Below are 14,427 nucleotides of genomic sequence, written 5' to 3'. Positions count from 1 at the left end.
TGCATAAGCATGGAGTTCAGAAGTATACTCTACTGCTCCTCTGAGGCGGAGATTACATGGCTTGATTTTTCTAAATCTCCACCTTTGCTTAGAAAACTGCTATGAGGCCTTCCTGGTACTCCTCCTGGGAGCAGTCTGCAGCAAGGGCATCTGTGAAATAGTTAGATTTCTTCTCAAACAAGCGTTTCTCTAAGCCGAAATCTGCAATCTGTCTACTAACATTTGCCACTGCAGAGGCCAGCTGGTTCTGAAAACACCATGACTGATATGTCTAACTGCTGCCAGGGCCATGGATGCTTTAAAGGAGGCCATTGAGGAGTTACATTTTCTTCCACTTTTTCTTTCTCTGCCTTTGTGTCATTCTACAGCCAAGTGAGAAATGTGCACTGGGGATCAGTATGAATTCCGGTGAGCTGAATTCAGTTGTTTCCTGCAGACAGAGTTCACTTGGGATGCATCTTTCTGCAATGACGCAGCACGTGTGCCCCTCTTTAGACATGTTTTTAACTCTTTCCATCTTAGTGAATATTAACAAATCTTTGCATGAGCTCAGAAATCTTTTTGTTCATGGCATGCCTGATTTACTGTCACAGAACTGTGATGATGACAGCCAAGGTTTGGGCTTTGTTTTCTTTTTGAAGGATATGTTACGCTTACCATTTCATGTACATCACATTGTTTTGAACATGTAACTCAAGTACCCCTTTAGTAGAGCTGATTAGCCTAGAGGTTAATATACTTTTTGCCAATAAAGACAGTAAATGTTCAATAAACATATCAGAAAGTGCAATGTTTTGTGTTTTTTTATTTTAGATAATCTTTATTATTATGATTACGATGAAGCTTATATCATAAACTCCACATACAGGGAGCTATATGTATCCAAAAAGATTGTGCTTTGAAAAGTGGACAGTAGTAATGTTATTTTGAGAGCTGCTTAGATTTTTTCTTAAATGTGTTTTGTATGTGTCCAAACCAAAAGAAATATACATATGTGTGAACCAAGCACTTTCTCACATACAAAACAAGTTCTCTAAGTAGTTTTCTGCATATTGTTTGTTCACCAAGCATTTCACTTTCTGTGCCAATTGCTGTTCCTTTTACCTCTTTCAAAAGCTCATCAATGTAATTCATGCTGTGATTTCCATCATACTGACAAAGCTTGTTTACTCACACATGCCAGTCCCTTGTTGCTAAATTGTACAAAGAAAGAAAATATGTTTTTATATGCAAATTCTGGACAGTGTTGTTTGTCCTTCCCATCCCCCATGAAGCTAGCTGGTGGTTTATTTCAACGGTCATAACAATGCACTTTCCCTGGCACACTGTGAAGGACAAGTGTGCACCTGGCACAGAGAGATGCAGTTCTAAAATGCACTAGGGTCAAATCTACACTGCAGTCACCTGATTTTGCAGTTGACAGCATTAAGTGACCTCCCAGAGTATCATGATGCTGGAACACAGGCTGCAGGATATTAGCTGACACTGAGAAATACCAGGGGGCAGAGATGGGAGGAGAGTGTAGGGATCTCATATATCAGCCTTGCCAAAGAAACCCCTAGGAAGAAATTACAGAGAGTGGGGGAGGGTGGTTGGCTATTGGAAGATAAAGCAAACATAAATAGAGTTTGACTGTGGACATTCAAATAAATGTCGAGGAACATGCAGCATCTGTAATTTGATGGCTACAGTCCAGTGTGCACACACCAAGTCGCTGTCATTTGTACATGACAGGCAGCCAGTGCAATGCAAGCAGACAGTGTGTGCGTCTTTAATTAGTTCCCACCTCCTGTAAAGTGCCCAAATGCAGCCCACACAGTTTTAACCCTTCTCACACTGGCAAGGATTGTACTTTGAGCCTAAGCACTGCAGACTCCTGCGGCAGCTAATCAAATTTTAAGTTCCCTTCTCTCTGTCCGGCCACCCAAGGGAGTGACCTCTGGTGCTTTGACAGCTCCCTAATACCTAGCAGAACACCCCTTCCACGGCACGCCCCCTAACTATCTATTGGTTGCGGCGCCGGTAGACCTCGTCCTGATTGGCTTATATTTTCACCCCCCTCCCTTATCGAACCTTCAGAACTCCGAGACAGACAATATTCTGTTACATTGTAGCAAGATGGCGACTGTCATTCACAACCCCCTGAAACCGTGAGTAGAAATGTGCGGAATCCGCGTGTTTCGATATGAAAAAAGGCGCCTTTCTCAGTTGTTGCTGTGCTTGTGTAGAGACAAGTGCAAACTCCTGCAGGCATCGTGCCACCCTGTCAGCAGACACTGTTCCTGGCACCGGCTTCCAGTACCCTTTATTCCTGAGAAATATTTGTATTAAATGTTTAAGATCGTTCTTCTGTGTGGTACTGAGGTGCTAGCTAGATGCAAGTCAAGGGTGTCGGCACTTTCTAGTGCAGGGTTATCCATGATCACTGCATGGAGAGAGGCTGACAAGGGCTGAAACACAGTTTGAGAAGTTGGGGGTTGAGCTGAGCCAGTGTTGACAACCGGGGCTGTCACGTCGTCATTTATCATTTAACCCCGGCTTTATTGATTGCTATGTAAATTGTCTCTGATTGAGGAGTTATGTAAATATTTCTGCACATTTTAGCCAGCTGAGTCCCCTACATCTGCAAATATCTGCCTAGATTATTTTTAAATGGCACTTGTGATTGTGTTTTTTGCCATTAGACTGTAATATATATTTTGCTATAGTTTTATTTAGGTAACAAAGTGCCCTGTACACTAATGGCACAAACCTGTACTTCCCTTTGGGAATTCCTGTTTTTAACAAGCTTGTGTGGCATGGTCATTAAAGCCTTCCTCACATGCAATTAAAATGTTTTTGCGGATTTTATTTTTGCAGTAGCCTCTAATGGGCAACTAATCATGCATTTTGTTGCTCGTGTCGGAGGTTGGCTAAGAAGACCATTAGTTGGAGATGGCATGTTATTAACTATTCTTTTATTAAACCCCTGCTTGGCCAGACGTGCAAACACCCTTTCATCCCTATGACTGGGTCAGCTCCATCACCTGCACATTTTTTAAAAAAATGCCCGATCAACCCAACAATTGTGTATATAGTCAAATTAAGTATTTGTAGCATTCATTATGCTACAATAACAGTGAAGAATAAATTGTAAAGTATGAAGTAGCTGAAATTTAGGAGGGGTTGTATTTGATGGATTTATGTTCTGAGTCTGTCTGTATGATGCTTTATAAGTACAGTGTTAGACTATATTTCCAAATGTGATGCTTGTATACTTTTCATTAGTATGGTAATGTATTGAATTCTGACAACTGCACAGTTCACTACTTATTTTGCGATAAAATAACATGAAATGGCCCATTATTATATTATATTTATACTGTTATTCTGACAGTTGTGTATGATCTGACCCACATGTTAAACACCTGCTTTTCAGTATTTTTTATTCTTTATTGTGTATTTGCAGTTGAAAATAAGCTGAACTCAATCAGTTGTTAGAAAAGAGAAGGTGTTTTTTTGTTAATTTTTTTTTGGCGGTGGTATGGGGGTGTTAATGAGGGTTAGGGCATGATTGGCATTTGGTCTGGAGGAATTGTTGCTGTCAGAAAACTGATGACGATATTTTTGGTGATCGTTAATTGTCATCTTTTCATTCTTTCTATTTATGTGTTTGTTTTTATTTTTTAAAGAGATGTTAAATTGTGTAAACTCATGGGATATTCTTCCCAAGGCTTTAGTCTTTTAGCACAAGGGAATGTGGCTAATTATTTTATTGCTTGTATTTTTTGTAAAGCAACATATCACATGCTACAATGAGTCTGTGTAAATAATAGTTCCACACAGCAAGACAATGTGGCAATCCTTGTCTATACAAGTTACATTTTAGAGCAGAGCAATGTAAATGTTGATCCTTTAACTTGCTTGATTTTATTGGGTTGTGTTTTTTTAATTGTTTTACGTGCACACGAAATCTATTCAGTAAGTATGCATGTTTTTCAAACATCCTTCAGACTAGGCTACGCTATACAGCTTGCAATGTAATGTTTATTTAAGACATACAAGTCAGTGACTTATCCCAGTGACAATAAATTCATGCCAGGCTCAGGACCAGTTCTGCTGGTAGCATTGTACCATATCTAGACCAATAGAGATTGTAAAGGCCTATTCAATAACAGTTCAAGGAAACACATGAAAAGTGTATTTGTTGCCTTCACCTTTTCAGTCCTTTTATTGATGGACTCTATTGATTAGCAGCAATGAGCTCCTGATGTCATGTGTTGATGTGTTAGGTCTTTCTCGTACAGTCAATATGAGTTTTTGACAGACATTGGACAGATGATGAAAGTAGTAGTCGTGCTTCAACTTATTTCTTTTGTACTTAGAAGATGGATAGTTTTCTATGTGTCCAGGTTTGTTTTCCATAAGTGCAGAATACTGCAGTTCTCTTGTGTTCATCTTCTTTTTTTTTTTTTTTTTTTTTTATGATTGGGGGCGCAAGAAATGCAGTCGGCATTGTTTTTTGTTTTTTTCGTTTTTCAGAACAGGAAGTCCTGACATTTTGTTATCGTCAAAAATGACTGACTGCACATAAAAGCCAGAAAAGGACATAATCCATTCTCCACAGGCGCACCATAGAGGAACCAATATATTTATGGTTGCTATATATAAAGCCCCACCCTCAAAGTGAAGAGTGAAATGGTTGTATGCCTAAAAATAATTCTGGGTATAAAGTTTAGAAAGTGGAAATAAAAACCCACCGCCTCTGAGACCTGTGTTAAATTCCATTCTATGGATCAACTTAAAAAAAAGAAAAAAAAAGGGACATGTTGACTTCTCTGCCTCAGGTTGTTAATGCTTATTGAACACAAGAATATTTTCGTCTAAAAAATTTGATTGTTGAACTAAATGTGTTTTTTTTTTTTTTTTTTTTTTTTGGTTTTCTTTTGTAATGACTCTGGGTCAGGTAAGATTGATAAAACTTTTTTTCTGGAATCCCCATATTGTGATCTAGAAAGGATAAAAATGTCAAAGTGATATGTGGATTAGGCACAGTGCTTTTTTTTTTTTTTTTTTTTTTTTTTTTTTTTGAGACCTATCACACTAAAAACGCAGAATCAGGAGTGGCATTTCTGAGTAATTTTACATTACTTTGACCCACCTATATCTCAGAAACTATGAGGCCTAGATAAGAAGTTTTTTACATGGGTTAGTAGATATGTGGTAGTATCAGATGTACCACGTTTCATGAAAATCTGAGTCTGTGGGTCTCATGGCCTGGGTGAGCTGACATGGAATGACCCTTAGGACAGTGTCTTAGAGAGGTGAGATCTGGTTTCGGCAGTCTCTAAGGTAGTGTGGAGGTAATGATTTCTTGTAGCTTTATACAACGCTAGAATAAAATGTCAGTAACAATGAATAATGTATTTGACTTTCTTGATTGATATGAAAAATTCAGTTTTTGGAGTTTAGTGGTCTTTTGGTGGTATTTACTTAAAATGTCCCCTGACTTGTGCAAGCTCTAGATAACTTACGTGAAACGCATTCTGCTGTGGAAGCAATATTCCTGTGCATTTCGCATTTCCTATATTTTGATGTAAATATATTCAAGGAACCAGTGGGAAGACTTAGATTGCTCATATAATTATCAGCACAAAAGAAGGTGTTCTGCTTAGCTACTTTAAAGCCGCATTGCCACCTAGTAAAAGGTGATTGTGGCCCCCAACCCCCAGCTGGCGACCCAGAATCTGCTCCGCCACTCCTCATACAGCCCTGGTGTGTGGTGGTGGTGAACTGGTGGACCCATCGTGCTTCCTGTTTGTAAACATAATGATGGCCAATCTAGGGAAAGTTTCCGTGCCAAACATGCCTCAATATCTGGCGTTTGTTTTTGGGCCACAAACATGGATATACCAGACAAAGTGGTGTCTTATAATTATCCTATTGACATTGGTGGGATTATTGTGAAACATGTTGGAAAATGACAATGCTTGGATCAAGTGGCTAGATCACCAAAGGTCAGACAATATATTCACTGTTGAGGTGGCCAACTTAACATTGTTGAAGGTAGAAAATTATTAGCTTATCAGGAGGACAAAAAACAGGTTAAATACAGTGATATAGGGCTCAACTAATACTGGATTGATTGTGTGTTTCACAAAGTTTGGGCTCTGATAATTCTTATGCATAAAACCTTGTGATTTGAAGTCTGCTTAGTCCACTCATTGTTTTCTTTTTGGTTTCTAATTCATTAAAAACATTGTAGGAAATTATCCTCACAAGTTCTGTTAATTAAAGAATATCACCAAGAACTAAAGTTCTACTGGAACACCCTGTTCTTTCCCACCTAGCAGAATCTCATGGATCCAGTCTCTGGCATCCTAGTCATTTCTGCGATAGCCCCTCACCCCACTTGGGAATTCTAAACAATGTCCTGCTGGAAAATCTCTATTGCTAAATGTGGGCTGCCATGATGATGTCTCCTAATGGGTAGTAACGAGAACAATGAAAATGCTGTTTTATTGAAAGTCCTTTGCAAACGTTGTCTTTTCAAAACAATGGGCACTATGTATGTAGGCAAATATGGAGGAGAGAGACACATTCTCACTCTTTCTTCAGTATTTGGCAGACAGCTGCTTTGCTCAGCCTCCTGTTGGGGCCTTGGATGATGCAGGAGTTAGGGTGGATCATGGGTGTACACACATGGTAATGAAATTCATTGTTATGTGACGTATATTGCCGCTCTCTTCCCTATTCCCTTTGCTCAAATACTCTGTCACCTCTGCTCCATGCCTCAGTATTAAATATGGTGCCGCTCTGCTCCAAAAAACAAAGCACTGGGTCCTTCTGTACATACGTTCACAGTGCCCAGTGGGCTTTATAAACCAGTAATGGCGATAAAAAAGAATTCTGCTGTACCATACATTGCTAATGGGGAGTTTTATTGTTTCCAACCGTGACCTGGCATTTGGGATGGATTTTATAGTGGACATCAACTTGTAAGTAATGTGTAAATTATTTTTAGCGTAAGCAGATCTGTTCTGACAGCAAGTATGTTTTCCCCTCTACTACAGCTTGTTGGCTGTCTGCTACCCTGTGCAATTGAACAGTAGGCATTAAAGAGAGCATTGTCACAGGTAAAAGTTTAACTAAATACAGGTAGTGGATCTAAAAATGGAAACGCCACTAAAGAGTCACTTAAAAGGACATTAGTCCACCACGATCAACCTGTACCGACTGTATGCACCTTTCATAAGAGTCGCTGAACTGATGCCTGGATGATGGTGATGGAAACATTGTCTCAAAAATTTCTCTAGAACAGTGTTTCCCAGACCCAGTCCTCAAGTACCCCTAACAGTGCAGGTTTCCCAAGTCACAATATGAAATAATTATACCACATGTGGATCTTTCAAAATGTGTCAGTCAGTAATGAATACACCTCTGCTCCAGCCGACGGAAAAAGCACTGTTAGGGGTACTTGAGGAATGGGTTTGGGAAACACTGCTCTAGAATATCCAATAGACACTCAATTGGGCTCAGATCTGAGAAGGCCATGATATGACATATAAATAACAACTGTGTCATGTGCTACAAACCATTGGGCGACCACACCTGTTTGTGGTTGGGGCATTTTCATCCTGCAAGATATTTACGTAAGTAGGTATTGGCATTGACCTTGCCTTCCGTTGGACTGACTGCACCCAAACAATGAGTGGAAAATGCACCCCATAATATTTTACGCTGCTGAAAGTAGTGTTCACTGTTGAAAACATGTCTCTTTTTAAGAGCAAAATGAAGGATGATTCATCTGACCATATCGCCCCACTTCACTGTGCAGTAGACATTGCGTTCTTTGCACCACAGAACTCACAAATGTGCATTGCCAGCTGTGATGAGCAGTTTATTCACTGCAACCCAACTTTAACAACTTGCTTTGTATAGTTATCATAAGACAGTTTTTTTTGTTTTACGTTTTTACTTTTTACTTTATTACGTTTTTTTAAAAACTGTCTTCTTACACTATAGGCTTAAACTTGCAGTTGTTTGCCTCTTTTGCCTTTCACTCCAAATTTATGCACGAATATCATGATCTTTGTGTATGCTGATGCTTGGCCGTTGTATCTCTATTGGATACACTGTGTAAAACATTAGCAAGTTGAGCTGACTCGGTCACTGAAGCTCCTGCCAGATGCACCTCAAGATCACCCCTCTTTCAAGATTGCTGAGGTCTCCTCCTACGGCTACAATTGGTTATCCAAGGGGAGCCCATCATTTGTGTACATGCGTTTGACCATGCTGGAATGTTATTTGCTTTATTAACACGAGCCACTACTGTGATTAAGCCCTTTTTTTCAATATACTTGGTGTTCCTCATGTACCCAGATGTTTCTTTTTTCCTTTCCCTCTACCAGTATCTATGGGCAGGCAATGGTGTATGGGTGGAGTAGATGGCGCTTGTGATTATTTTTCACTTTCTTGTTTTTGTTTGTTATTAGCTGGTGCTCCGGTGTCCTGGTAAACCGCAGCATGATAATTTTTGCTGTGTTTTTTTTTTTTTTTTTTTTTCTTTCTGATGTCTAAAATTGGGATGGTGATTTTTAAAGTAAAATGAAGATTTGGCCTTTAGCAAATAGTGTGGTTTTGAAACCGACAAAAAACAGTTAAATAAAATTGCCATTTTTAGTAAATCGAGCCCTTAGTGTCTCCTTTGTTACTTCTCACAAATGTCCCCCTGCATGATTATCATGCCATCACAATATTTATTGTATTAAATATTGAAATTGCTATATCTGTGTTTTGTTTTTGTTTTTTTTTTTTCCATTTTGAGGTTCTATTTTTTTATATTTTTTTTCTACATTAATAAAAGCATGTTATGGAAAGGTTATGCTTCTCTCTCTCTCTCTCTCTCTCTCTCTCTCTCTCTCTCTCTCTCTCTCTCTCTCTCTCTCTCTCTCTCTCTCTCTCTCTCTCTCTCTCTCTCTCTCTTTCTCTCTTTCTCTCTCTCTCTCTCTCTCTCTCTCTCTCTTCTCTCTTTCTCTCTTTCTCTCTTTCTCTCTTTCTCTCTTTCTCTCTTTCTCTCTTTCTCCTCTTTCTCTCTTTCTCTCTTTCTCTCTTTCTCTCTTTCTCTCTTTCTCTCTTTCTCTCTTTCTCTCTTTCTCTCTTTCTCTCTCTTCTCTCTTTCTCTCTTTCTCTCTTTCTCTCTTTCTCTCTTTCTCTCTTTCTCTCTTTCTCTCTTTCTCTCTTTCTCTCTTTCTCTCTTTCTCTCTTCCCCCAAATATCCCCCGCACAGGGGTTGCCACACTTCTGACCAAATTGGCCATTGGTGAATTGAGGTCATCGTCCAACCACGTTTTCTTGTCAATCCCAACATATGATAGTTGTGACAATTGGCTCAAAGACAACCTGAGTGGTTAGTGGAACTGCACTGTTGTCAATTCTTTTATAGCTCCTGACTAAAGAGATATTTATTTCTGTCTGCTTGTGGTGCCCTATTAATCGACTTTATATTGGTAGTGTGAAGTTCGTATGTTCTCCACGTGTTTGCGTGGGTTTCCACCGGGTGCTCTGGTTTCCTCCCACACTCCAAAAAAAAACATACTAGTAGGTCAATTGTCTGCTATCAAAATTGACCCTAGTCTCTGTCTCTCTCTGTGTGTGTGTGTGTGTGTGTTAGGGAATTTAGACTGTAAGCTCCAATGGGGCAGGGACTGATGTGAATGAGTTTTCTGTACAGCGCTGTGAAATCAGTGGCGCTATATAAATAAATGGTGGTGATGATAGTTACATTTATTTACATGATCATACTAACCTTAAAAAGTGTAAATACAGTCATGCAATTAATCACTGATACTGTGGACTACATACAGCGATTAGTGAATGGGAGGTAATTCTAACCAGCAGTAAAAGATTAAAAAACAGATTGTTAAAATTGGGGGAATGTCTCAAGAAACATTCAAGAAAAGAAAAAACAAGACCGTGGGCAACCTGTGTTTATAATGGGTCTTCCTGTATTTGAACTTTTTCCCCAGGGACTACTTTCTTATCATAGAATTAAATGTTTTTGTCTGTCTTTCCATGAAAAAGCAAAACAAATCTTACACATTTTAATATGTATTGAAAGGGTTAAGCAGAAAATGGCCGCCTTAGTTTGTCACATTTGTTTGAAGAAATGTGACTATGCCTATACTTGACCTAAAACTACCTGGTTTCAGTATGATTCATGTCATTATTTACACAGACTATCACACCTTGGTGTTTCAGTGGCTGTAGTGACTTCTAGACTGCTGCATGTTTGCAGCTTCCAATAACTTGGAACTAGATATTTCATGCAGACTCATCATTACATTCCTTGTAACTGGGTGTTGGGTGGTGGCATTGTAGCCTATCGCACTACAGGAGTTGTCCAGTTTGCTTTAGCTGTCATACGGTTTCTAAAACAGACCCTTTCTTTAACCACTAAATGTAAGATAAGAGTTTATAGTGAGAGTGTATATGTTCCAGGGCAAATATACACAGATCTGTAGTATTGACATTAAAATTAACACTTTTTTCCAGCGTTGTCTCTGAAAAATTTGTGCACTACAGCAATGTTGGTACCTTGGTATAAACATAAATCATGGGCTATAAGGTTTGTTTATGATCTCGTCCTCATAAGGCACTAGAGTGGAACGTCTTACTCAAGCGGTTAATTAATGGCACATTTGAGTTGGAGAGGAGATAGAGAATTGTCAGGAGTTTTTTAGCTGTCATTTTTTTTAATTTATTTTTTTCCCTAGAGGGGATCCATAACCAAAATGTATTCTAGCTGGTATTATTAGTCTTATTTAGCTTCTGTGTTAAATATGTTGTAGGTTTTAAAGCACATTCTCCAAAACTTAATGAAGTAGCACTTCTTTTTACCTTGTCTTTTAACTGAGACCAGAGCTTTAAAATACTATATATTCATAATTTTATTTTTATTTTTCTTAATACTTGTTTTTGACTTTGAAATAGTTAGGGAGTTTAGGTTATATCTTGGCTCTGCCAGCAGTACACCTCCTCCCTACAGTTCTAGAGTGGAGTAGGAGGGGACCATTTATTATTGGGTTCCCACAGTATAAACTGCTGCTTCAAAGGCTCATCGTTGTGCCGGAATACCTGTAATTAAAACTAAGAGCACTGTATAATGCTAACTTATCACAAACAATTATTTGGATTATATTTGGACAACTGGCAGTATTAATGTCTTAAAGAACACTTGTTCCTTTTTTTCCCTCCACTGTAGCATATCTGGTGTGTGTATCTGGAAACCCAATATTGGGAAAGTTCTGAAAGAAAAAGTGAATAATTGTGGTGTTTAGGTAATAATACACATGATTCCCCATCCTACAGTAATTGTGGGGAGTCCTGAGGATCAATGTCTTTTTGTCTATTGAATTTAAGTCTCGTCTCTTACTCACCATGTTTAGTTCATTACATTAATTCCAACTTCTGTTGGTTGGGTCCCTAGGTGTCCCATGGCTGCTAGTGCTTGGGGAGGATTTGCTTTTAAAAGATGTATGCAGGTAAGCAACCCAGATAAAAAGCATAGCAGTGATCATGTTAGGAAGACTTTGGTGACAGTTGGTCAGCTTAACATATATTGTGGTATGTGGAACTAACATTCCCTGTTTTATTACCAGAAATGTAGTTCAAACAGAATTGATTGTGCATTTGGTGAACGCAGAGCATCAATGTTTCTTATATAGCACTGGGATATTTATTTAGGCATAGAGAAGTATGTATGGACAAATGATTAAATCCATAAAAGGCAGCAGTGGAGAATACATTTAGCACAGAGCGGTATATATGTTATATTATGTCTGCCTGTCGCCCTAATGCAGCTTTACAATTAATCTTCTTCTGTGAAAAGCCCTCCACTGGCTCCCTATTTCACCAGAATATAATTCAAACCGTTTACCCTCACCTACAATACCCTCTATAACCCTTCCTACATCTCCAACCTTGTCCAGAAATACTCCCCTACTTACCCTTTTTTGTTGTACTGACAACCTTCACCTCCCTGCCACTCCTATTCCTACCTCATACTCTCCAACCACACTGCTCCCCACCTTTGGAAATCCCTACCGCGCATGACTCTCTTCAACCTCCAATCTTTCAAACATTCCTTTAAAACTCACCTCTTCACTCTTGCCTACCATGCCCCATTGTCTCCCTATGTTCCCTGCCCTTCTAGTATGTTGGCTATCACAAGGAGGACAATGGACAATCTATTCCTTTTGTCCTCTCTTTCCTGTTCTCATGGAGCGATTTATTTACGTTCTGCTCTTTGTCTCTGATGTAATTGCTATTTTCTCATGTCTCATACTGATGCAATTGGTTGTTCCCATGCTCCTATATGTATTTGTATGATGTAACTGGTAAGCTTATATTTTCTGTACTGCTGACGGTGCTGCAGAATATGGGATGCCTCAAATAAAAATTGATAATCACGAAGAAAATTGGTGCATAGGATATTGGACTAAAGCTGATGGATGAGGAGAATGACTTTTTTTTTTTTTTTTTTTTTGCTTTTGTCTTTTTAGTTCAGGACCATTTTTAGAATCACCTTACAGAGTGAAAATGCACTATTTGTAATAACAGCAACAATATTTCATAGCTCAGTGATAATGCATAAATGCTATATAATCAAAAAGTACCCTGTAGACATGACTGGCCCCTTTGTGTAATTCCAATTCAATTTGACCACATTTTTCTAGAAATACCGTGGCTTGCGCACTACTACCCATACTAAGGTAATAGTGTGCAGTATTACCGTTAGTACAGTAACTTTAACAACGATTTTTGCTCACAGCCCTCTTAGAATAACGTGGCCGACTTGAACCAGCCCCAAAGAGTAATAGTTTGTGATGCCACAGCAAGTTTGAGTAGTTGAACTGTCATGATTTGCTATTTGATCCCTTTCATCTGCATTGCCGTTTGTTTGTTTTTGGATATTGGCTAATAGCTGTGGGTGTAGGTATCCCTTACTCTAGTACACACAACTGTGTAACAGATTAAAGTTGGTTTAAGACGTACTGAATCTTCCTTCACACTTGATATCTACAAATTTAATTTACATTTTTTGTTCATTTATATTTTACCTGAGCTTTGAGAAAGTCCACTTGGTTTCTATACAGTAAGTTTCGGGATTTTACAGAATTTTGTGTACTGTAATCTTGCTAACTGTTCAAGTGAGAGAGCACAGATTCCCTGTTATGGAAGCATATGTTACTGAAGGGTAAGTTACCGTAACTGCACATTAAACAGACAGCGAGATAGACAACACACAGCAAAACTTATTTTACATTTACTGTGTGCAACAGCCATGTAGTTTATTATTCTTTCACCATGTCTGCATGACATTAGCGAGATTCAGGGCAGCTATGTACATGCATGAGTATTTTGTGTAAACATCCCATGTACTGAGCGTACTCCGTGTGCTTCTAAGAAACCTCCTGTGAAGACCTTTCTAATATCCTTACTTTTGGCTTTTAATGGTCACATGAGTTCAGTGTCATAGAAAGTTCACCCTATACCAATGGCCAATTTAAAGAATACTGCTAGACCTTTATGGCATAGCGAGGGAGAGTCGGTGTTTTATAGCTAATTTTTTTCAACTCTGTGTGTGTGTGTATTTTTTTTAATCTGTCACTATTGTTATGACTGTTTTTTAAAGAACAAATTTGCTTTATGCGATCATTGGAAGTAAGTGTCATGATTTATTTGCTTTAAAAGACAGCTGAAGAGGTATTACTAAATGTGTACATAACGAGCAGGGTTCTCTTACCTCTCTGTCTGTATGTATTACCCAGTATTGTCTTATCAGTGTTTGTTCCCAATTGTAAAGTGCTACGGAATTTGCTGGCGTTATGTAAATAAATGTTGATGATGATGATAATGTTAAAGTCAAAGGTGGCTTAAAAATTGTACATATAAATTATATTGTGTTTTTGTTTTTTTTTGTTGTTTTTTGTTTGTTTGTTTGTTTTTAATACAATTCTCAAAAGCTTGATTTAGCATTTTGTGAATACAAGGGGCAAATAAAGTAAACAACTGTGCTTGATGATACAATGCTTTTGTGCTTCTCAGTCATAGATTTTTTTTTAATTTTTTTTTTATGTAATATAAAAGTGCAGAACATGTACAAACTAATAGATTAAAGTTGTCTGAAGGTGGATAATCGTTTAAGTGTTGGCATATCATTAGAATTGTAGTAATCATTTTTCTTTATTTCCTTGACTGTATCTGTGTTGGGGAAAAAAAAAATATTGCATGCATAAATAGCAGAACGTCCTGGATACATTATAGGTGTAAAATAGCGGATATTAAAAGTATGGGTACCTGATTATTTCATGAATGGGTGACATCCCACATGTCATTGATCGGTGACTAAGGCTGGGTACACACTATGATTATCGGGCCAATCGC

The 14,427-nt window shown here is 38.4% G+C and overlaps 1 protein-coding gene across 6 annotated transcripts in view; it reads left to right on the top strand.

Moving 5' to 3' along the window:
- Positions 1–14,427, top strand: part of DPF3 (double PHD fingers 3) — a 255,030-nt gene that overhangs the window by 55,745 nt on the left and 184,858 nt on the right. The window contains exon 1 of one of the 6 annotated variants that reach the window (XM_075192795.1): positions 1,971–2,150. The exons of the other annotated variants lie outside the window; for them this stretch is intronic. Coding sequence (XP_075048896.1) covers positions 2,119–2,150 — 32 coding nt within the window. The 5' untranslated portion in view covers positions 1,971–2,118. Of the gene's footprint in view, positions 1–1,970; positions 2,151–14,427 lie in introns of those variants that run through there. 6 annotated transcript variants of the gene reach the window in all.

This window comes from Mixophyes fleayi, chromosome 12, assembly GCF_038048845.1.
Source record: "Mixophyes fleayi isolate aMixFle1 chromosome 12, aMixFle1.hap1, whole genome shotgun sequence".
Taxonomy (NCBI): Eukaryota; Metazoa; Chordata; class Amphibia; order Anura; family Limnodynastidae; genus Mixophyes; species Mixophyes fleayi.
The sequence above is the reverse complement of the archived record's forward strand: the minus strand, read 5'-3'. Positions and strand labels throughout refer to the sequence as shown.